Genomic DNA, 25,155 nt, shown 5'->3' on the forward strand with positions numbered 1-25,155 from the left:
CCTTACCTTGACTGTGGTCCGCTGTATGCAATGAACTGTCCATAAGAAAACCTTGAGTTTATGCAGTAGTTACAAGTGGTGTTCACATATTACCGCTGGTATATCATATGCTATCGCTGGTATCTGTATGAACGATCGATTTGGGACTATTGTTTCTCATGCCACTGCATTGAACTTTCTGTTTTATGATTATTAATTTTATGTGTATATTTACTCTCGTTCATTCGAGAGTTTAGTGCTATTGTATTTATTAACCATAGACCATTTGAGTACTTCCATTTAACTTTATTAGCGCTGTTAATACTATCTTCTTATAAGAGAGTATATTTTGTTTTATTTATTTACATACTCTGTAAACCTTAAATGTATGGAATCTGCAAATTAAGGCTGTTCCATTAAAACATAGAGTTAAGAATTGAGTTGATGATGGGGATGTGTGTGTATATATATATATATATATATATATATATATATATATATATATATATATCTTTAGATGCCATATACTAACATAACTCATATCAAATCAAATGTTTAATAACTCAAATGGGATTTATTTCTATTTCCAGTGTACCCCCAAATGTGGCCCTGGCTTCAAGCATCGAATTGTCCAATGTAAAAGCAGTGACCTTTCAAAGACATTTCCCTCTACAAATTGCCCAGAAGAGAGCAAGCCACCAGTCCGCATACGTTGCAGTCTGGGACGTTGTCCACCTCCCAAATGGGTTAGCGGAGAGTGGGGACAGGTGGGTGACAAATGTTATCTTAAATGCATTGTGAATTTTTGTTACTAAAGACTTTCTGAAAAACAGAGGGACTGAAATACTAAGGTTCCTACTTCACATTCATACATACCCATACTAGGTCTAATTTTGACAGGAACCAATTTACCTACCAACATTTCTTTGTATTTTAGATGCTCTTTTCTGATAACTCCAGCACTGGAAAATTCAATGTAATTATCTTTGTTTATGAGGGGACTGGGAGTCTTCCAAAAATACCCCTGTCTATACTGTGCTGGCAGATTGCATTATCAATTGCAAATTTAATTTGAACACTGCCCTAGCAATGGGATAAAGCTTTAGAACCTGGGCTTCCCCAATGTGTGTTAATGAGGGGAAACTCAGTCTGTCCTAGGTCTTTCTATTGGGACAGACACCCTCTGAACTTGTTCACAAATGCCGGAAGTCTGCCATAACACCTTATGTTAAGAAACATTTAGTAGGTAAGAATTTTTTAGTACATTTTTTAGGTATGTTTTGTGAATGCAAATGTAAAACAAACATATAGTGTGGTTTTCTCAAACTTGACTGCAGAAGTGGACATACACTTTAAGATAACATTTGATTATAGGCTCACCTTGTATACAATTTCAGCTCAGGTATATTTTAAATGTACATAACTGTAAGACTGTTAGGGGTCTTTTTTTATCTTTAATTTCACCCTAGGTTCACACAACTTTCATCTAAGAATTACACATTTTTTTTCAATTGCATTTAGTAGGAAAAATGCATTTCTCTTGGGTAAAGGTTGTGTGTAGCAAGTGTGAGAAGATTAATAAATAGACCCTAGACAATTTCAGCTCAGGTATTATTTTTTACATCTCTGCAAGACTGTTAACATTGCTTTAAGTTAATATTTGCGTACTAGCTCTGTTTAAAGAGACACTGAGGGTTATTTACTAAAGGAAAATCCACTTTGCACTGAAAGTGCACTTGGAAGTAAAGTCGCTGTAGATCTGAGGGGGACATGCAAGGAAAATAAAAAACATCATTTTAGTTTGCACATGATTGGATGATAAAATCAGCAGAGCTTCCACTCATTTCAGATCTACCCCTTAGATTTGGAGCGACTGCACTTTCAAGTGCACTTGCAGTGCAAAGTGGATTTGCCTTTCGTAAATAACCCCCACTGTCATTTTGCCTACTGATATATCTTCAGCTGTTCTCCTCCGCTACTTCCTTCTCCACAGCTGGCAAAAAAAAGTTCCCAGTGTTTTGACTATTGGGGAGCATTTGTCATTCTCCCATGATCCAGTGCTCAGACCTGGTGATCAATCGCAAGGCCCAAGAATCTCACATAATGGGAGGAGTGATGTCACCACTCCCTCTAGGCTCAGACACAGCTGACACTGAGTATTTGACATTGGCTGTGATAGAGGAGGAAGCAGAGGGGAATTACTGGACAAATGAGTATGAGTGGATCAGGAAAGGTCTTTTTGCACAGACAGTCACTTTGCCCTGAATGGGAAAAGAAACAGTTACTCTTAAAATTAAATTTCAGCTCAGGTATACATTTTAACAGAATAAAGGGATCACTGTTTAGCTATTTTTAATTGTATGTAAAGCATCACATTGGGTTAATGAGTATAAAGAGTTTAGCATGCCTGCATTCACTCAAACTGAAAAGCCTCAAAATCTATGTGGTTATCTGTTTTTTTTTTTTTTTTTTTTACTGCACAGTCCTAGAACTGAGCTCCTGTTTCTTGTTAAGCAGATTAATTTGTTTGTAGATTCAAAGGCCTTAGACTTCAGAGTAAGTCAATGTTAAGTGTACATAACAGAATATCCTCCTCTTTACTGTGTTCATTAGTGCTCAGCACACTGCGGTCTGGGACAGCAGATGAGAACAGTGCAGTGTCTATCATACACGGGGCAGGCATCAAACGATTGTCCAGAAACTCTTCGCCCACCTTCAATGCAACAGTGTGAAAGCAAATGTGACAGTAGCCCTATTTCCAACACAGAGGGTGAGTATGTGGCTGTGCTCATGAGCTGGCATCCATGCCAGAATTGTCATGCAAAATGCTTACAAACCAAACAAGTAAAATTAACAGTGAATTTCTGATGCTATACAGGAAACATATTTCAATGTGAGTTGTTAAAAAATCCAAGAGCTTGATGCTAAAGCCATGGAACACTTTGAAGTTGATCTACTAAAGGCAGGCTGTGGAACTCTGCGGGGGGATTTGTTCCTTGGCTTAGTAAATACGGTGAAACATCACTTTGCAAAGAACATCTTATCACATGCAAGGAAAAAAAAACAAAAACAGCTTTTTTGCTTGCATATGTTTGGATGATAGAAGTCAGCAGAGATTCCCTCATTTACTATGCTCTGAAGCTATTTCCCTTGCAAAGTGCACAGTCTATGTGCCTTTAGTAAATCAAGCCCATTGGCTCACATTCATATCCTTATTCTGTAGATGAGGATCTTGGAATCCATTGGAGTCTGCCTTGTAGTGCATCCAGATACAGAAGATGAAAACCAGGATAAAAGTTGTAGTCTTGGTCCAAAAGGCATATGTTTCTGATTGACTGGCGTGTTCCTTTTAGTAAAAAAAAAACACTCATATTTTATGCCAGGGCAGGTAGAAGTCATTTGCCTAACAAAGCAGACATGAGACAATGAATAACACACACAAACACATACATTACTGGTTTTAATTTCCTTCAAAATGGTGAGTCAAGAGGGGCCTGGTGTAGACTAAACTATTTTATGGCTAGAGCAATTCTTCATCAAATAGTTCAAATACTACTGTAGCCACAAGCCAGAGATTTATAAGAACAATGTATTGGGTAGGGTAGAGGCATTTTACAGTACAAAGGAAAACCATATATTTTAAAAGTACAATTTTACATAAATAAATACAAAAATTGTTAAGAGTATCTTAGCACGTTCCAATTTTATTCAGAGTACTTTAGGCCTTACCCTGATCTACCCGATTTACATCCACTTTTGCCCAAACATGCTAATGTTTTGAAAAGCATTGATGCAAATATTTAGCTCAGCAAATGGGCTCCAAGAATCAAAAGCATTCCAGGAAAGCTAGAAGAGGGGGTATGCATACAGCTATGATGGATTATATGTCTTTTCAGTTGTCTATCACTCCCACTGACGTAACAATTGGGCTGCTAACACAACTCAGAAGGACATACATAAAATCGAGTTTGCCAATAACTTACAATGCTATTTGCTCAGTAGAGCTGCCAAAATATCTAACTTTTTGGGAATGAGGAAAAATAGCTGAGGGACTGCATACACCAACAGATGCAGGGGCTTTGTAACTGAGTTTTACATTCTGCAAATGGGTAAAGGCAGAGGAGTTGTTGCTGTTTTCTTACATGGCATGGTTTTTGGCTAATTATGGCTGTACTTCCAAAGTGGAGCCTTATAACCTTGGGGGAGCACTGTGGAATTGCAGAGGGATGCACTACTGTGGGTGTCCTACTTGTAGTGTATTGGAGCAGGCAAGGATCACTATTAGAACACATTCAGCTCCCCTTAGTGATCTGATAGGGAGGCAGTAATGTAAAATGGTTCATCAACCAGAACACCGCACTATTTTTTTTTTATCACAGTGCTTTTGTGAGAATTTGGCTGTAATGTCAGGTATCTGGACCTTAAAAGGTAAAAGGTTCCACTAATGGGTAGCCTGTTGTTGCAGTTATTTATTTTTAAAACAAATTTACTGGGAACACTACCTGCAGTGGTAGTGCAAGGGTGGATTGGGGAAATTAAAACTCAACTGCTTCCAAATTGGGAAGCTAGTAGTATATATATAGCTATTAACAGCAGTGAAAGAAACATCTTGTCTTATTAGATTCTACTTTATTACTGAACATCTGTGCTCATCATAATAAATAATCAATGCTAAATGAATTGAAAGTGCCTATGCACCGTTATTGTAAGCTAGACATTAATGTTATCACTTAACTTCTAAACTTGCTGAAGGTATAATACAATGAAAACAACAGTATTCATAATTATATGAACCAATTTAGAAAGTGAAGAGTTAATTATCTGTAAATGTATTTTTACACTATAGAGACTGCACATTTATGAACTAGTGTTTCTGTTTTATGTTGTTAATATATGTTTTTCAACCCTTAGTAGTTTACGGTCTGTACCCTGGCTGTTGAGCTTTGTACAAACAGGGGCATAATGTTTTTCAACTGACTTAAAACTGGCTTAAAAAAGGTTATCAGACCTGAATTGAAAAATAAAAACAACCTAGAGTGCACATTGACCTAGAATATGGACATTCAATTACTTACAGGTTGCAAGTGAGGACAAACAGGCTCAAGTGGTAATAGTAGCCTGTAAATCATACAGGAGACAGGGATACCCATAAACAGTCCAAGCAGGTTTGTCCTGCACTTTTTTTCAGCAAGACAATAAAGAAACAAAGGTTGGCTTTGTGCAGCAAGTCCATAGCATAAAACAAAACATCTGCTCACCACTAACTAAATGTATGCTAGCTCCCGACTTACCCCCTTATGGGTTCCCTAAAACAAACAGCACATGTAACATTTTAGTTTTCTGTCAACAGTCAGCCATTTCACCCAGCAGCATCTTATCACAGCAGAGAGAGAGTTCTAGTATGAGTTATCTCAAATATAAAAGGAACTGTGGACAGCTAAACAATGAGTGAGGTCTGGCTAACAGGTAAAACATAGAAGTAGGACTGGGGGTTTTATACAACCCAAAGCTACACAAAGCCTGTGGGCTTCAGGACTGAAACCACAACTTATTCAGAAATATTTTTTCTCTATCACAGTCACATATCCTGGAGCTCCTCACTATGTGTACATTTAAAACCTAGGTGGCATACACCATCCACAATCTTTTTAGTTGGTGCCCCGCAATATTATTAACAAGCAGTAAAAGAACTTCAAAGCAAGCTCGTAATCTCCTACCTAGCTGATTTCAATGTGAAGTTATTCATTCTCCATGATCCTTATAGATAACAACAAATACTCCAAAGTTGGGTTTTAATCTGTTCTAACAGCTTGAAACACCTGCTGATTGTTTACATTAGAGGTCTGACAGCCTGCCAAGATCATCCCCTTATAGAAAAACACATTCTAGGGAATACAGTAAAGATTTCACAACAGTTTTCTGGTGGTAGGTCTTTTTTAAAACTTCCTGCACTTTGGTACAAGTACCGACACATGCAGCAAACTCAGGTAGTTCTTACTTCCATCGCTAAAGGAACCCATCGATGTGACAGCAACAGATTCTTAAAGATTTACTACCAGTTCAAAGATTAGGAGACTGGTGGGAATTAAAACCAACTCTGAGCTGGCCCCATTTAGATGTTGACTGTATTCCCCAGTTGAAAGCTGAATGTTAACAAAGAGGCTGGGGCTACTGATAATGTCATTTCCCAAATATGGTAATGTCCATATTTGGGAAATGATGAGTCTACACGGCCACAGTGGCTGTTGGGTGGGAGGAGCCTGATGGGGAAATGAGAGACTAGTTCCCCCGGCAGGTCTACCTTGCTTTTGATTGACAGCAGATAGCAGTGGGCAGATTCAAAAGCTGCTATTGGAGTGAATAACGAATATGGAACCTCCTACTGTTGTGCGGTGTCAATCAAAAGCAAGGCAGACATAAAAGGGTTGGTAAAGGTCAGTTTTTTTTTAAAATAACAAATATGTCATGCTTACCTCCTCTGTGCAAGGGTTTTGCACAGAGCGGCCCCGATCCTTCTCTTCTGGGTTCCCCCAGCAGTGCATCTGACTCCTCCTGTTCTTGAGTGCCCCATAGAGAGCCGCTTTCCATGGGGGCACTTGTGTGAGCATGCTCCAGAGTCCTGCTGCTGCATCCATTGACACAGACAGCAGAACTTAGCCCCGCCCCCGGCTCTCGTGTCACTGGATTTTATTGACACCAGTGGGAGCCAATGGCTCCTGCTGCTATCAATCTATCCAATGAGGACCAGAGACAGCGGCTGGAGCTGCTGTGCTCATCCCTGTCACTGCAATGATCAGGCTCAGGTAAGAAAAAGGGGGGCTCTGGGGGGCAGCTGCACTACAGAAGCTTTTTCACCTTAATGCATAGAATGCATTAAGGTGAAAAACCTCAAGGGCTTGCAACCCCTTTAATGAAACTAGTCTCTTAGTTTCCTATCAAGCTCCACCTACTCCACTAAAAAACTCCTGGGCCATGTGACAAAAAAGAATTTATACTCAGCACTGCCTCTCTGAACCATTAATATACATATACCCGCATCAAATATGTGTCACATAACAACATGTATAATTTGTATTTTATATATATATATATATATATATATATATATATATATATATATATATATATATATATATATATATAAAATATATAATTGTGCTTTTGTGTTTTGTTCTGTCCTGGGCCATGTGCCTGCCTGTGTAACTGATGCAATGGCCAGGGAGGGAGCGCATTGAGAAAGTAGTGTCTAGTATAGACACTCTGACCTCAATGTCAGCCCCTGGCAGATTCATGTACCTGTTTTTGACAGGTACACGAATCTGGTGTAAGAACCAACAATTTCAGCAAGGAGGCCTGACGAAATTCTAAAGAGTCACAACAACTAATTTAATTTGATTAACAACAATTGACAAAAAAATGTTTTTCTTTTTTTACTTTTTTGTTTTGAGATTCCGTAGAAAATATAATAATTGCAAGACAATATTACAAAAAGCCTGGTTTGTCTCCCACCCAGAAAAAACAATGGGGTTGATTTACTAAAAGCAACTAGACTGTGCCATCCTTAAGTGCAGTTGCTCCAGAGCTTAGTAAATGAGGTAAAACTTTACTTTGAAAAGAATACCCAATCACATGCAAGGAAAATAAAAAAAACAGCATTTTTGCTTGCACATGATTGGTTGATGGAATTCAGCAGAGCTTCTGCTCATTTACTAATCTCTGGAGCAACTGCTCTTTCAGAGTACAACTGCACTTTGCGAAGTGCACAATATTTTGCCTTTAGTAAATCAACCCCACTGTATGTGTTACTTTATCTTAAGTAATGGCAAAGTTATGGCTGCACAAACAGGCTCACAGCAGAAGCGTAAAAATTGCTCTGGCAAATAAAGGGTAGAAGAGCTGAAGTAAGCAGAGAATCATAATTACATATGTTTAGCAATATGTTACCTTTTGGGGAATAAAAAGGCACACAAAACATTCTGGTGGTAGTAACATGAAGACCATAATCCAACACTTTCACGTGCAAAGATTACATTACATTTTTCTGTTGAGTGTAGAGTGCAGACAGCGACTACCACAGGAGTTTTATGCTACTCATAAACATTAGTGGAATACACATAACCACTACAACCACAACCTTTTGTGCTGCCTCTTGAGAGCTACATAGTGAGTAATGTGTGCCCAGATTATAAGTCAACTTTTCAGCTTTCTTTTGTTGTTGAAGTCTACCTCCACTCTTGATAAAAATTGTATATTTGTGAAGCAGTTATTGTGTTTTCTTCTCTTATTAAAATGCCATTTCTTTCTTGTCCATTGAGGGACACAGGAATTCTTAGACTGTCAGGTTATACTGCCACCTACAGGAGAAATGGACATTGGAACAAAAAATAAATAAATTGACCAACAGAGGATAACCCCCCCCCCCCCCCCCATAACCATCATGCCTCAGGTTTTTGCTAGTGTGGAGATTGGACATGTTTACTTCAGTTCTGCTGTACTCTGTTTCTACTGTCAACAGCTGCTGGTAGATTCATGCTGTAAATGTTAAAGAAGAAAAATTGCGAGCAGGGAGGCCCTTTTTTGCAGAAGAAACATGCTATGTCTATTCTTCAATAAAACAAACTTACCTGTCAGTGCTCATCCTCTTTAGAATGTAAATTGAGCTGTGCAATGCATTGCTCTGAGGAAGAGGGGACACCCCGAAATGCATAAGCATCTGCAGAATTCTGGGACACTTGCTTGGTCTGACAGAAGGAGTGCCATCTGCTATGCTACTCTGTTGGAACTTTGGATGGGCTTCATGCTCTGCATTGTTTGTGAGTGTATCACTTTTAAACTCCAAAACTATTGTGTCTCTAAATAAACTTTGCACCCGCATTAGTTTATTTGTGCTCACTATTGTGAGTGCCTAGTGGCTTCATGCTTGATTGAGGTTTCTTCTGGTACCGAGCCTGAGGTATTTGGTACAAAAAGCAACTGTAGATGACTGGCAATTATGTGGGGAGTTAAAAATCTCCCTTTCTTGCATACTTTCTTGCAAGTTGGCCACATGGGGGAGCTCTCCTCTTTGTTTTTGTTTGGGCTATACAGAGGCAGCTATTTCAGTTTTTAATTTTCCTACCCTCTTGGTATCACCAGTAATTCAGCAGGGAGTTTGCATGAGAGCATGTAGGAGCACAGGAAAGAGTTCATTTTAACAGGCTGAGCAAATTATGGTGTTAGCAGTGAAAAAGTCTAAGTAAAAGTCTAAGCAGTACATTTGCTTACTCCTAGTTCTCAGCGTGGGATTACGCTGGAAGTGGGCAGGATCCTAAGTTAGTGTAGACGTGATACTTTCTGTACAAACATACATGTTCTGTGCCAGTGCAGGCTGATCACAGTTAGATTGTACTCTTTGATAATGCTGAGTAACAGATCACAGTCAGATTGTACTCTATGACTCCTCATTGCTTTAGATTTGTTTGTTTGAGCTTTCCTTTTATTTTTGGAGAGCAGAAGTTAGTTCCACCTAACTCTTGTGTGAACGGGCCTCAGGGTCAGCTGTCTGCTGGGGACCACTTTGTGTGAAGGTGGTTCCTTATGGTCTGGTTCAGCTCTTTGCTGGGGACCCCATTTGACCCATGGGTCATTCATTTAGAATTTTCCCTTGCCTCTGTTAAATCTGACACCGACACTTTGGACTTCTCTGGTTTAGTCAGGATCCTTCTGTGGATCCATTTTTAGCTGTGGACTCTATACCCTCTCTGAAGGAAGACTTTTTCAGACCTATTTTGGCATTTATTCTGCCCAAATCTGAGAATTTGCTTTCTCCTTACTCTGGCAGTATGCTCTACCCTTGGATTAGTGGAATTGATGGCTCCTGCTTGTGATTGTGCCTTGTCAAACCACGATTAGTTGGTTAAATTCCAATTAAATAGATCTCTCCACTACTGTGGTTAGTCCCTTGCTTATAGAACCTGGATAAAAGGCTGTTAAATTTTTATTTCAGCTGTGCTGCCATTGCATGATTCTTTTGTTATGCGTGGGCCCCTTGGGTAAGGTGCTGTACTGCAGAATTTTTGTAGCTTGTAGCAGTGTTTTTTCTTTATGGTAGTCATGGGTCTCTTCATATCAATTCTAGATACCATTTACCTAGAAATCCTTACCATTGCAAGGGTATCCATCTTTCCTAGCAGAAGATGCCTAAGGAATAAACTACTTTTCCCTCTCTCTGGCTGTTAGGAAACATACCTTTGTTTTTTTTTCAAAATCCTCTCAAGACCCTCCTAGCCTGGTTCCCTGTCTGCCTGAAAAGTCTTGCTATTAATGTCCACAAATCCTCAGCCAAGCATTCCTCAGTATGAACCTGTGTCTCTACTTTCTGGGGTGGGGCGCTTAGACAATTTGTATTGACTTGCTACAAACTGGAGTTGTATTCCCTACCTCCTCCTGTGGGGGCCAAATTTCCTGTATCACCCTACAGATTAGCAAATCTCCATCAAGCCCTTACACTCCTCATTTAGGTGTCATTGATCCAATTCCTGTGGCATTATCTGCATGGATTCCACCATATCTGTCATAACTTCCTTCCCCAATAGTTGCTATGACTATTGATACACCACTGGTCATTTGGACCACTAAACAATAGTTTCTTCAAATGATATTCATTTTAACATGCATGGGAATCTATCCTTAAAGTGAACATGTGGCTGGCCTATGCACATTCAAATACATATTCTTAACAAGCTGTTGATGAATTTTAAAATTAGTCTTTACTGACCTCTGTAGCTGCAGGCCCTGTGGAGTAATGTATCCTTACATTTTATAGCAGAACGTAACCTGTGCATTATTCAATAAACGTTTACCTGTTAAAACATTTTTACAGCAGAAGCACTTGCAGTTTTACTTCCAGCATCTCAGTTTAGTTCATCCTCCCCCCTGCCCTCCTCCTAATCAGTAACTTAGAAGCATTTCAACATTCTGTTCCCTAATATACCACAGAGCAGGTCACATGAAGAGGGGAGAGAGCAGATTGCCAAGGCCCAACATGCATGATTTCAGTGTTTCTCTTGTGAACTGGGAATAAATTAGTCTATAGTACCTGCAGCTACAGAGGTCAGTGAGAGCTAGTTTTAAAGCTCATGTACTCCTTCTTAAGAATATATAAATGTTTGAATTCCGATGGCACAGGCACAGGTTTCCTTCTAGCTAAATGTGCGTCAGAAACTTGGAATGAAGGAGAGGAATCAGAATTACCTGATGCTGGCCTTATGTTTGGGGTATAGCTACTGTATGGGCCGAGAAACAATAACCAGACAATCATTTATTTCCCTGAGAATAATAATTGGCATGTGCTAGTAGTACTTGTGATGTTTCCCTTACATATCAAGGAAATTCTTTCTTGACCTTGCTAAAATTATACCTACTGGGCATCAATTACCTTTTACCTTTAATTTAAGATGCAGACTGAGAAGCATAAATGTGCTTTATGCTGTTCTGATTACAAACTCTGATGTTAAAGTGTGATGTAGCTAGTGATCAAGGCACTTTATACCACTCTTTTTTTAACCCGTCTACCAGGAAGAAATCCTCAAAATAATTTTCAGGTTTTCTGGAACTCCTGCTAAAAACTTTTACAGCTAATGGTATATTAGCATTATCAGTAAATTGAAGATAAAATAAAAGCATAAGGAATGCCGCTTACTTAAATATTTGTTTTTTACATCCTCCTGTATTATTTGACAAAACTTTTTTCAGTCTTAATGCTAAAATGAATAATACGAATGACCCGTAATAAAATACAGACAGTGCTGTGTTATCATTTTATATTGGTGGTCAGAAGGAATATACCCCTTTACATTAAAAGTCAATTGAAAAACACCCATTTAAATTAGTTGTCAGTCGAAAAGTGTCCACATTGGTGGTTAATGTGCGCTACCTTACATTGATGCTCTGTGGGGGAGGTGCCTCATTACATTAGGGGTCAATAGGAAAGATCCTTATTACATTGGTGGTCAGTTGGGGCTCTTATAGACAGCTAAACTTTGCTGTAATTGGTTATTCACTAGAGAAATGAGAAGAGAGGCTTCACTGATCACATGCCGCTTGATCTGCCAAGTACTGGTGTTGGACCTTTGAAGGCAGTGTCAGGTAGAAAATCAGTCTTCCACTGTTCAAGGAACCCTAGCAACCTCCTGTATATGTGCATCCTCACAGCAATTCTATTATTTCAGAGTTTTGCATTTGCAGTTGTTAATGGGGGAAAAATTATGAGTCCTATGGCTCTGAGAAAAAAGGTATTCGCTTATGAATTTTGGAAGTCAAAGTAATGTTAAGTGTACATTACCATCATTATCAGAATATAGGTCTACATTTCATTTCATCACTTTCTGTTCATTAATTCTTTTTTTTTTTTTTAAAGTAGCAATCTAAGCTGTTTCTATGGTTCTTTGCGTTCTTGATCATTCATTTCTAGTCTTATCTTAGAATTTCAACCAGTTCCGTTCTCCTATAACTGTTTCATTGGAAATATCTTGGATGCTATCAAACAGGCTTGCTATAAAAAGCCTCATAAGACCTGAAAACGTCTAGAATGAGATGAAAAGACAGCAAATGTGGAGAGTTGATATTTCCTTCCCTGGCAGGGTCATTGTATTGTAGCTTTGTTATGCTGCATTCATGATTCCTTTGTCACATTCAGCGCTCTATAAAATGCAGGATATTGACTTGCTCCCAAGGATAGGAAAATCAGCAATCTATATGGCGTGATAAGCAGCTTTGTTACAGCTGTAATTTTTAGCCAGTTGTAACACCCCGAATGTAGCAGATGCTATTGTGCTTGGCAATTGCAAAAGCATATCTCTGTCCTTCACATCTTCTCCAGATGACATTTTTATGGCACAATGTTGTCCAATGGCAATGGATCTTGCAGAGTTATTTAGATCATTTTACTCACTGTAAATCTACAAATTTTAAGCCTTTCCAGAGAAACTGACATCTAGAAATGTTGGTGCAAATGGAATAACTCCCTTTGTTCCAATCAATTTAAAGTCAAACAAATGTTTGAATCCAGTGTGTTGAGTCCTCAGTTGCTGTAGAGGGATGATGGGTTATTTAAGGATAGAGTTATAGTAATATTATAGTTATCATCGCATTCTTATATATATTGTGAGGACAGTATGTAAGTGGTTTATACTGTTACCCATGTTATATGACACTTTATTTTTTTCATCCTTGGATTCCATTAGTGGTCTCTCACTGTACTTGCACAGCTGAGTCTTGATTTGGTGGTACATGCAGAATAATGAAACAGCAACTACATGTGTCATGTATTGCAAAATGAGCATCTTCATTCACATCAAAATTTACAGTTCGGCTGATTATGGGGTTTATTTATCAAAGCTGGAGAGTGCAAAATCAGGCTCACTTCTGCATAGAAAAAAGTCAGCTTCCAGGTTTTATTGCCAAAGCTTAATTGAGCAAGCTGAGGTTAGAAGTTGATTGTCTACCATGCACAGCTGCACCAGATTCTGAGTGCACCCATTTTAGAAAATCTACCACTGTGTCTTGTCTCATAGATATAGGCAAATGAACCCAACCCTATCAAATTGTAACTTGTTGTGGAGCTATAGATCATACATTTATAGTCAGGGGTGAATTAGACTTTTTATTTATATGTGAAAACCATATGGCATGATTAGATATAGAGTATTTCCAAACTGCACTACCGCTTGTTGCAAAAAGTAAATATTTTCAGTGAAGCACAGACTAGTTATTCTTCAAAGTTACCCTTTAAGTAGATGCTATTGTCCAAAGAAAGAAAATACAGCAGATTTTAATAAATACACAACATATAGGTCATCGTAAATATATCTCTTTTAATAAAAGTCAATACTTAGTAAATTGTCATAAAGACATAAAGTGTATTTGTTGCCAGTCAAAAAGGTAGTTACAACTCTTAAATATAAGTAAATACATTTTAAAACAAGAGCTCTGTAATCTTTGCAACTGCAGACACTGTAAAGCGATTCATCCTCACAATTCACATGCAGAAGCACTGACATAATTCAAGTCAATGGGGTTGATTTACTAAAACTGGAAAGTGCAAAATATGGTGCAGCTGTGCATGGTAGCCAATCAGATTCTAACTTCAACTTGTTCAATTAAGCTTTGACAAAAAACTTGGAAGCTAATTGTCTTCTGCACCGGATTCAGCTCTCTACAGTCTTAGTAAATCAACCCCATTGTCTTAGCAGCTTAGCTTATGCTGCTCCTTCTCCTAGAGTCCCTGTTATGTGTTTACAATAGAGATTAGAAAACTTTTGACTGCTGAATCCCCAAGGAGCTGAGCTGCTGAGAAAACAATGTTTGTGCTTCTGCTGTGAAATTAGAAGACTGATTGCTCCTTAGTGCCTGCAGCTACAGAGATTAGCAATTATAAATTATTAAATGCCCATTGCCTGGTTCCAGATTCTGTTAAAATGACATAAAATATATGCGTAGCTTGCGTGCTCAGTTCTACACTTTGAAACTCAAGAATACAATCTGTTTTCACTAAAATGTCAAATTCTTAAAACATCCCTGATATTTGCTTAAGGCTGGGTTCACATTTATGAAAATTGGATGCAGGTTTCCCTGCATTCAATTCGCATGACAGGAAAGTGTGACTGGCTCTCAATGGTGGCGGTTCACACATTCCCAGGGCGGCCGCGGAACGCACTGCAGAAGGGTCCTGTGCATCTTTGGCTCTGTTTCAGGTCCGAATTCAGGCAAAAATTCGGACCTAATTCGGTCCTGAAATGGTGAATAGGGAGGCACAGGACCCCCTGCTGCGAGCCGCTCTGCATATAGTGGGAACACAGCCTTAAGGTACACTCAAAATTGAAGATAACGTCTTAAAAATAAATCTAGGTAGCTCAGCTTACCTGCTAAGGACTTATTTTTTCATCCAAACATTGCTGTAGTGCGCATTTCTACTCCATGCCTGTCTATAAATTTGAAAGTCTGAATCTGAATGATGATACAGTAGGTTACACCGCACAAGCTTCAACTGAACATGTGAGAAGTTGTATGAAATCTGTCTGTAGTGAATTGCAGAGAACTCAACAGTTTCGGTGTTTCCCAAATAGCATTAGAAGTTCACTTGTTAATTTCACTTGCTTCCTGGATGTTATCTTTTCTTTGATGAAATTAGGTGTGTCATTGATGCACAAAAGAAAACAGTTACAGCATGAAGTACACAAATTAAAAGATAAAGTGTAGCCCAAGCCAAAGCAATTTTTTCTCATTTTGCATAGAGTAAACACCTGATAAAAAGTTTAACTATATTAGCTTGGTTTTCTTCTCCTTTCTATACAGTTTATTTTACCCAAAGTCACTGTGCCAGATTGTGACCTTACAAGGAGTTTCTTAACGATAATAATAAAGATAATTACTCGTCTAAGCTTTAAGGCCTCATGCACGCTGGATGTTATAAAAATACCAGTAGCGTTAGCTGTAGAAAGCTGTAGCTGTAGAATGAGTTTTGCAGTAGTGTTTTTCAGTATTTTTTTTGCGTTTTAGCCTTTGCAATTTTTACCTTTTTTTTTTAATCAAAACTATACTCCCTTAAAAGCTTATGGCTCAAAAACACTCATAAACGCCGGTTAGCCACCTTTTTTTGCGGTTTTCAGCTTTTTCAGAGTTAGAGCGCTTTTACAGCTAAAAGACTCCTCTTCAAACCCACTAATTCTAGGGGGGGGGGGGGGGGGGTTCCAGCCATAAAATGCCCCTGCCAAAAAACTCTGATAAAAGCCTATGTGTGCATGGACACATAGGATAACATGCTGGGGAAAAAACGGCCAAAGCCAAAAACAGCAGCTGTAAAAATGTCCAGTGTGCATGAATCCTTAAAAAATGAGCTCCAAACTTTTAAATGTGTGTACAGAACATTTTTTGTACAGTTTAAAAATATTATTAATATAGAATGTTTCCGTATAAAAAATTCGTTTGAATGTACACGCTGTATTAATTATTATGTGTAATAATTTGGCTTTTGTTTTCATTTTTCCCTGACCAGAGTGCAAAGATGTGAACAAAGTGGCTTACTGCCCGTTGGTGCTCAAGTTCAAATTCTGTAGCCGAGCGTACTTCAGACAGATGTGTTGTAAAACGTGCCAAGGACACTGACCCACCCCACAGCATGGCAATGTTTTATCTGTGGATGGCCCACTACCCAGACAGACAGAGAGAGGAGGGACATGTTCTTGAAGCATCCTTGAATCCTGTGTAAAACATAACCACTTCGTCAGCCCAAACTGACAGGATCTCCATTTTTTTTAACTTCTGTGAAGTGAATTTATTATCCAAAGTACTGGACACACCAGCAAGGAGGAGAGGCGGATTGTGGAACGCTAGCAGCACACTACTAAAGCGCAGCAGACTTTAGAACGGCTGTGCTGTAACGACTACAGCAATCACCAATCTTACCTCCTTGTTCGATTTTTGTTATGGACTTGCAAAATGACACTGAATCGATTTGTATTTAAAACTTTTTTTTTTTTTTTTTTTTTCAAATGCTGATATGACTTGGTTTAAAAAAAAAAATAGAGAAATTCTTCATACCTAAAAAAATTATAAATATTTTATCTCAGTTTTACAGCACCAGAAGTTTAACTTATAAAAATGGGCTTTGAAATGTTATTTAAAAAGCAATTATAAATCAAAACTAAAGTAAGTGTATTTTGTTATTCTGCCTAAATTCTTCAGCATTTTTTTTTTTCCTTTAATACTGCTGTGAAGCAAATAACATATATAAAAGGTATACAGTTGTCAGTATTCAGAGCTGCGTCAGTGACACATGCATACAGTTGCGGGTCTACTTCTTCAGTCAAAGTTAGTATCAACACAACTTCCAATATCATGACAAAAAATGAAAATCAGATCGCCTGCAATCCGCCATTTTACTAATGTGAAAAAAAAGAGCAGTTGTCATTGGTGCTATTTTTCTTATTAGTTAATATAAATATATTTAAAACAGGTTTTAAAGACTACAAGATGTTGTATATTTCTGTGTCCTTTTAAAGTCTGTCCACTACATAGTTTAATGAGATTGTTTTAACAGTTTTTTCAATACAGTTCATATGTTGTCCCTTCCAATGTCCTCTGCCAGATGCTGAATCATTCATTTAGAAAACTATTCTCACGTTTATAAAAGTCTTTAAAGCCCACCTGAACTTTCAGTTTACACCAGCTAAATACATTCCATGTGCATCAAAATAAAAGATGGCAAGGCAAGGTCTTACAATTAATTTAGAAAGCAGCCACAGCCTTTATAGAAAAGCCTGTCCCTTACCAGCATTCTGTAGAGAAGGACAATCTGTGTATATGAGAACAGTTGTCTCTCTGCAGAGATCCGACACACCTCCTACTAACAGAGCTGGTGCTCTCCAGTCAGCGGTGCTTATATTTCCTGCTCTTTGATTAGCTCTGACACAGCAGGTGCCTTGGACCTCTGCGGAGAGACCATTGATTCAACACAGAGAGCACCTGGAATGTGTTTAGCTGATTTACAGTGTTACTAAACCCAGTACCCTGCATTCACTATATCTGGTCTCCCACAGTACACAGAAAATGGAAATGCAATTATTTTAGTATATATAAACGGCTAAATACCTTCTCTCATCAGCAGTATATAGCAGTCTTGTGACTGCTATCCGTGTCTGTCTGAGCACTGGTTAAAGCTTATAGGAGGAGTTTTCATTCTCCCTTGATTGTCCTATGAGGCTTCAGGACCCCTGACCCTCTGTCAGGACAGTGCTGATTGGCTCTGTGCTGATCACATGCACCCTCCCCCCCAAAAAAAAACCTCTCTAGCAATACACACCAAACTGAGCATGTGCAGCCTGACTCCTAGGACACTGTACTATTAGGGGATGGATTGGGGACAGTAAAAGAAGTGGAGAATCAGAGAAGACAGAATCAAACAGCTTTTTTACACAATGCACAGGATTACCAACTTAGGATCCACAGTGAGTATAACAAGCATGTTTTACTGCATATACACACTGATTTTACTGTTGTGGGTTTAGTAACACTTTATTAAGGTAAAAGTTCAATTGGGCTTTTTAGAAATGCAAAATGTGAAATACATCAGCCTATTTTTTTCATGTTCATGCGTTTAGTACAGAACCTAGGTATAAACTTTTAGGAGGATGTTTAGCAAACCCTGTCCACTAGAACTTTTCTGAGATTCCACTATAGTGCACAAACTATATCAAAATATGACACGCCAACACCTCACTTTCTACAACATATATACTGTTCAGTCATATTTCTAAAACAGGTTGTAGAATACCATATTCAATATAACAAAATCTTTACTTGTCTTAGAAATATTGGAGAGGATATTTACTAGAATACACCATAGTACGTTATGATAGCAAACTTGCTGCAAAGAAAATGTATGTTTGTCTTAACGCACTTTATTTCATTTGTGCTCCGTGTGGATCAGTTTGAGGTAGTTATAGTTTTTTTTTTTTTCTGGTGCACCTGTTGCAATCTGATTTTTGCACCTGTCTTGCACAATATTTAGTTATGTAGTTAATGTTAAAATGTATATAAAATGTTCTTAGATTTCTGTACTGCAGTCTCTATCCCATATAAGATATTTTCGAACGGCACATGTTGCATATGTCTTAAACACAAATTTTACATTCTCATTCATGCTGCATGCAGCAGGACACTGAGGCACCATCGCAGAGGCTACTTTTGACAAGTAGAAAATATATAAAAAAAATACATTGTTTCTTTTAAACTTTAAAATTATAAAGTGAAATGTCTTTCTTAAAGTTGTTTTTTCACTAAAGGGTACCATGTGAAATGTGAAATGTCAGTAATTGATTCCCTTAAAAAAAAAAATTTAAATCATAGTATGGTTGATTTACTAAAGGGATGGCGACTGTTTACTTAGCTTAGTGTGTGTTCACTTTGAAGAGGGAATGATTACTTAAGCTGGCCATAGATAGATCGACATTTGGCCTGTTCAGCAGGGACCGGCCAAATTTCAATCCACGTTCTGGCCATGCCTGCTCAATGTAAGTCAATTATCATATTTAAAAATTTTTTTGATCAGCCCACATGTAGCTGCTGATCAGTTAATTTAGACAGTGGAGGGTCCAGCTGTCAGAATGCAATGTCCCAGCAGGGAGGATTCTTCTATCCACCTCGCTTGTGTGAATGGAGGAATCCGTCTTTTTTTTCCTTCAGCCCACTGGCTGAACATTAAAGTGGTTGTAAAAGCACAAGGTTTTTTACCTTCTTGCATTCTGTGCATGAAGGTAAAAAAAACCTTCTGTGTCCTGCCCCCCTAATACTTACCTGAGATCCCCCTCAATCCAGCAATGTCCATGAGAACCTTGGCTCTCCGGGGACTCTCACTACTGATTGGCTTTTGGCAGCAGCAAGAGCCATTGGCTCCCACTGCTGTCAATCACAGCTAGTGAGCCAATCAGGAGACAGAGGGGGTGAAGCTTCTTTTTTGTGGGGGCACTCGACAGGAGGGAGGGGCCAGGAGCGCTGGCGTGGGACCCGAGAAGACGAAGATCTGGGCTGCTCTGTACAAAACCACTGCACAGAGCAGGTAAGTATGACATGTTTTTTTTTTTTTTTTTTTTTTAAACAAAACTTTAACCGGTTCCCCACCGGCTCACATCTTTTTACGGGGGCAGAATGGAACCCCTGCGTGAAACCCAGTATATATACTATGGGGTTCCCTTTAAGAGCCGCCAGAGGGTGCGTCGTGCTGCTGGAGGCACGCACGCACACCTGCTGCACGGCGGGGGGCCCGGTGCACGTGGCCAGCGGTCGCAATCGCCACAAGCCACGTGCAATCATGTGCACGAGGGCCAGCATGGGGATTTGTGTGTGTAAACACACAAATCCCTGTCCTGTCAGGGGAGAGGAGACCTATCCTTTTTTCCTAGTAAGTAGGAACAACGATATGTCTCCTCCCCTAGTCGGTCCTGTCCCCATACAGTTAGAACACACTGAGGGAACACACATTTAAACCCTTGTTAGTGTTAACCCCTTCCCTACCAGTGACATTTACACAGTAATCAAGTGCATATTTATAGCACTGATCTCTGTATAAAAGTCAATGGTCCCAAAAATGTGTCAAAAGTGTCTGATCTGTCCGTCGCAATGTCGCAATACCACTAAAAATCACAGATCACCGCCATTACTAGTAAAAAAAAAAAAAAAAGTTACATAAAAAATGCCATAAATCCCATAGTTTGTAAACGCTATAACTTTTGTGCAAACCAATAAATTTTCCCCTTTTGCGATTTTTTTTAGCAAAAAGTAAAAAATATAGGTTTTTTTTTTTTTCAAAATTGTTGCTATTTTTTTGTTTATAGCCCAAAAAATAAAAACCTCAGAGGTGATCAAATAGCACCAAAAGAAAGCTCTATTTGTGGTAAAAAAAAAGGACGCAAATTTAGTTTGGGTACAGCATTGCATGACTGCGCAATTACCAGTTAAAGCAGCGCAGTGCCAAATTGTAAAAAGTCAGGAAGGGGGTAAAACCTTCCAGGGCTGAAGTGGTTAATATAACTTTAGGTGAACATTCACTCTGGCAACTAAACTCTTTTCATCCTCAGTGTTTTCAACACATTTTGCCATTTCATCAGGGAAATGCATTGAATTTTTACCTGTTTTAGTTAATGTAGAAATGATCTAGCTAATTCTTTGTTGCACATATTGAGCAATATCCTGAAATGTCCTTTGCCTATATTGTCACCAGTAAATTATACCAGATCCATTATTTTTAATGGAAGGAAGCTAGAGAGACTTTTGTTAATGCATTTTTTTTTCTTTTTGACGTTTTTAATCCATTGTTGATGTCACAGTTTAGATTTTAGCATTTCGCGAAAGAGTAGGGTAAATTGAGGCCCAATAAAATAATAATTATTTCATTGATCTTTGAAAATGGACCCCTTAGTTTATTTATTTTTCGTTTTACACTATACACTTAGGCACATACAGGTAAAAGCCAGTAAATTAGAATATTTTGAAAAACTTGATTTATTTCAGTAATTGCATTCAAAAGGTGTAACTTGTACATTATATTTATTCATTGCACACAGACTGATGCATTCAAATGTTTATTTCATTTAATTTTGATGATTTGAAGTGGCAACAAATGAAAATCCAAAATTCCGTGTGTCACAAAATTAGAATATTACTTAAGGCTAATACAAAAAAGGGATTTTTTAGAAATGTTGGCCAACTGAAAAGTATGAAAATGAAAAATATGAGCATGTACAATACTCAATACTTGGTTGGAGCTCCTTTTGCCTCAATTACTGCATTAATGCGGCGTGGCATGGAGTCGATGAGTTTCTGGCACTGCTCAGGTGTTATGAGAGCCCAGGTTGCTCTGATAGTGGCCTTCAACTCTTCTGCGTTGTTGGGTCTGGCATTCTGCATCTTCCTTTTCACAATACCCCACAGATTTTCTATGGGGCTAAGGTCAGGGGAGTTGGCTGGCCAAATTAGAACAGAAATACCATGGTCCGTAAACCAGGCACGGGTAGATTTTGCGCTGTGTGCAGGCGCCAAGTCCTGTTGGAACCTGAAATCTCCATCTCCATAGAGCAGGTCAGCAGCAGGAAGCATGAAGTGCTCTAAAACTTGCTGGTAGACGGCTGCGTTGACCCTGGATCTCAGGAAACAGAGTGGACCGACACCAGCAGATGACATGGCACCCCAAACCATCACTGATGGTGGAAACTTTACACTAGACTTCAGGCAACGTGGATCCTGTGCCTCTCCAATCTTCCTCCAGACTCTGGGACCTCGATTTCCAAAGGAAATGCAAAATTTGCTTTCGTCAGAAAACATGACTTTGGACCACTCAGCAGCAGTCCAGCTCTTTTTTTCCTTAGCCCAGGTGAGACGGTTTTCGCGCTGTTTCTTGGTCAACAGTGGCTTGACACGAGGTATGCGGCAGTTGAAACCCATGTCTTTCAAGCGTCTCTTGGTGGTGGATCTTGAAGCACTGACTCCAGCAGCTGTCCACTCCTTGTGAATCTCCCCCACATTTTTGAATGGGTTTTTTTTCACAATCTTGACTAGGGCGCGGTGATCCCTATCGCTTGTACACTTTTTCTGACCACAGTTTTTCCTTCCCTTTGCCTCTCTATTAATGTGTTTGGACACAGAGCTCTGAGAACAGCCAGCCTCTTCAGCAATAACCTTTTGTGTCTTTCCCTCCTTGTGCAATGTGTCGATGGTCGCCTTTTGGACAGCTGTCAAATCTGAAGTCTTCCCCATGTTTGTGTAGGCTTCAGAACTGGACTGAGAGACCATTTAAAGCCCTTTGCAGGTGTTTTGAGTTAATCAGCTGATTAGTTTGTGGCACCAGGTGTCTTCAAAATTTAACCCTTACACAATATTCTAATTTTGTGACACACGGAATTTTGGATTTTCATTTGTTGCCACTTCAAATCATCAAAATTAAATGAAATAAACATTTGAATGCATCAGTCTGTGTGCAATGAATAAATATAATGTACAAGTTACACCTTTTGAATGCAATTACTGAAATAAATCAAGTTTTTCAAAATATTCTAATTTACTGGCTTTTACGTGTATATATATGATGGGCTAACTTTTTTTTACAAACAGCAGATCTCTCTCTTTTGTTTAAAGCCATCATGCTACATCAGAGGAGGTTGGGGATAGTTGGCACTGCTGCTGATTTCTATGTGTTTTGAAAGTGTGATGTTAAGCCCTACCTACAAGAGCCATCCTATTTATGTTTAATGCCATGACAGTGCTATGAGGTAGGCATATGGGATATTAGTGCTATTCAAAATGAAGCAGGGTGGACAGAACAAAATAAACATAAAATGCTAGATAGAAACAAATGCTAATATGAAGTGAGACATTTCACAGAATATCAGCAGTACCCATCATGGCCAGCTTCCTAAATATTTGATACTTAAAAACTGCAGTGGAAAATGAAGCAGTACCTACTAACTTAGATTACTTAAAGGGTCAGTCCACCCAAAGTTTATATTTCAGCATTGGGTCGATGATATCTCTTCGAGCCCCCAATGGTGGTGATTAGGGATGGGTGACATTGGGAGTGTTCATTTCCCCAAAAATACATGAAAATTAGGTGCTTTTGGTGACATTTCTGCAAAATGCATTGAAATGAATGATCAAGGCAAATTTAAAAGTTTTTTTAATAGTTTGAGAGGCTTTAAAGTGGAACTGAACTCAAAAACGGAAGATCTGCTATTTTACAGGAAACATCTAGAAATATTTGTTGCAGTACTTAGAAAAATGTACTTTTTCTCTGGTATGCCTCCTGAAAAATAGCAGAGAGCTTCCTGTTCTGTGAGGATGGCAAAGCACTTCTGTGCCCACAGTCTCATAGCTGTATATGTGTAGTGTGACTACCAGTTTCAGGAGCTAGGCAGTGATATTTGGTGATATCACAACAGTGCCGCTCACTATTCTCCTCCCTGGAGGCTCTGACATAAGAAAACAAAGTCTTGCCTCGGCCAAGATGGCTGCCTCCACCCAGATAGTACAAGACTGGGCATGGTAAGGCAAAAGTGTTTTTCAACTTTTTCGGACCCCGTCCCCTCTGCCAATAAACAGCCCACCCTATAACACTAAATGAAATTTTAAAAATGTAAGGCAAGCCTTAATTTACCCCCCACCCCCCTCAAAAAAAAAAATCCAAAATAATTGTGCCTAAGCATCTCAATGAGTGAAATTCAGAGATTCATTATCTGCAAAATTTTCAAACAACCCTAGGGGTTAATATGATTTTGATTAAAAAAAAAGAGTTTCAAATCTTGGCAGAAGAGGGAAATCCTCTTGTAATGACCATATGGACCTGCTTATACAACTGCAGAGATCTCGCTTTAGACCCACATAAATATAAACATTTTTTAGTTGATTCAAGTCTTTAGCATCTGAAATTTTGGTCTTGGATGGACACGCCCTTTAAAGTTCAGGTTTTGCAGCCTAATCCACTGTATGCACATTGTGGAATCATATATTTGACACTAAGAAGATCATTCTGTTCTGAAAATTAAGTTATTTTATGGCACTACAGTATTGCAGAGTCTGCACTAACCATACCAGCCACCAGAAACACATCTTACAGATTATTGTTTATAACTATTAAAGTGAGCTACTAAATGTTTTATGTTCACTATATGTATTAACTAATGTGAATTAGCAGAGAGGATATAGCAAATAAATTACAGTAGTTCCATGCACATACACAATTTGTGACAATCTGAAATTCTACAATGCTACCTCTTGGCACAATGTCTCAAATAGGTTTAATAAGGTTGCTTACAGTATTTCATGGTTTGATGCTGTAGATGTATCCAGCCTTGATGTAAAGGAATATCATTTGTGACATGAGGGAACGCTTGCATTTATTGGAGTTTAATAATATAATTATTGTATTTTTTTTTTTTATTTTTTTTTTTAGGTAATAACATGTTTAAAGTTGGAAAAATATTTTTACCTCAAATGAAAGGGATATGAATTGTTTATACCATTATATTTTGCTATTTCCTTGGTGCTACGTAATAGATCAATATGTTTATAATCCAATAAAGCTGCACCAAATTTAGACATTTAGAGATGTTTTTGGAAATACAAATAAAAAATAAAATAAAATAAGATTAATAATTAAAGCTGAACTCCAAGCAAGCAGCTAAATACACAGATGAAATACATATATGAGAGCTGTTTTACCTGTCAATGATTTTTATTTCTGTCCACCCAATTCTGTGATTTACACAGCTCTGACACATCACACAGACCTGTCTGGCATGGCAAGAGACCTGATTTTTCTCCTCTGCAGTTTACTAACACAGGTCTGTCCCTCCCCCAGCCTGTGACTGGACAGTGAAAGGAGAAGCAGCACATTGATGAGCTCATCTCTCTGTCACTCTGATCTCATCCCCCCAAATCATGCTTCTTGCTAAGCAACACAACTGATTGCTGTACAAGGGACTGCACAAAACTGATACCAAGTCAAATTGAGTTACTTACACTACTTGGACTTAAAAAATAAATTTAATAATGCATTTTGAATACATAGCTGCATCATTTGCATCTTTTATATTTGGAGTTCAGCTTTAAAATAATATGTCAACAAAATCAACTTTCATACATGACTAGATT

At 38.5% G+C, this 25,155-nt stretch overlaps 1 protein-coding gene across 1 annotated transcript in view; it reads left to right on the top strand.

Moving 5' to 3' along the window:
- Window positions 1–20,981, top strand: part of ADAMTS6 (ADAM metallopeptidase with thrombospondin type 1 motif 6) — a 504,558-nt gene extending 483,577 nt beyond the window's left edge. The window contains exons 23-25 of the mRNA XM_073623564.1: window positions 570–746; window positions 2,593–2,749; window positions 16,013–20,981. Of these exons, the coding sequence (XP_073479665.1) occupies window positions 570–746; window positions 2,593–2,749; window positions 16,013–16,122 (444 nt within the window). The 3' untranslated portion in view covers window positions 16,123–20,981. The remainder of the gene's footprint in view (window positions 1–569; window positions 747–2,592; window positions 2,750–16,012) is intronic.
- The last annotated feature ends 4,174 nt before the right edge of the window (window positions 20,982–25,155 follow it).

Source organism: Aquarana catesbeiana, linkage group LG01, assembly GCF_042186555.1.
Source record: "Aquarana catesbeiana isolate 2022-GZ linkage group LG01, ASM4218655v1, whole genome shotgun sequence".
Taxonomy (NCBI): Eukaryota; Metazoa; Chordata; class Amphibia; order Anura; family Ranidae; genus Aquarana; species Aquarana catesbeiana.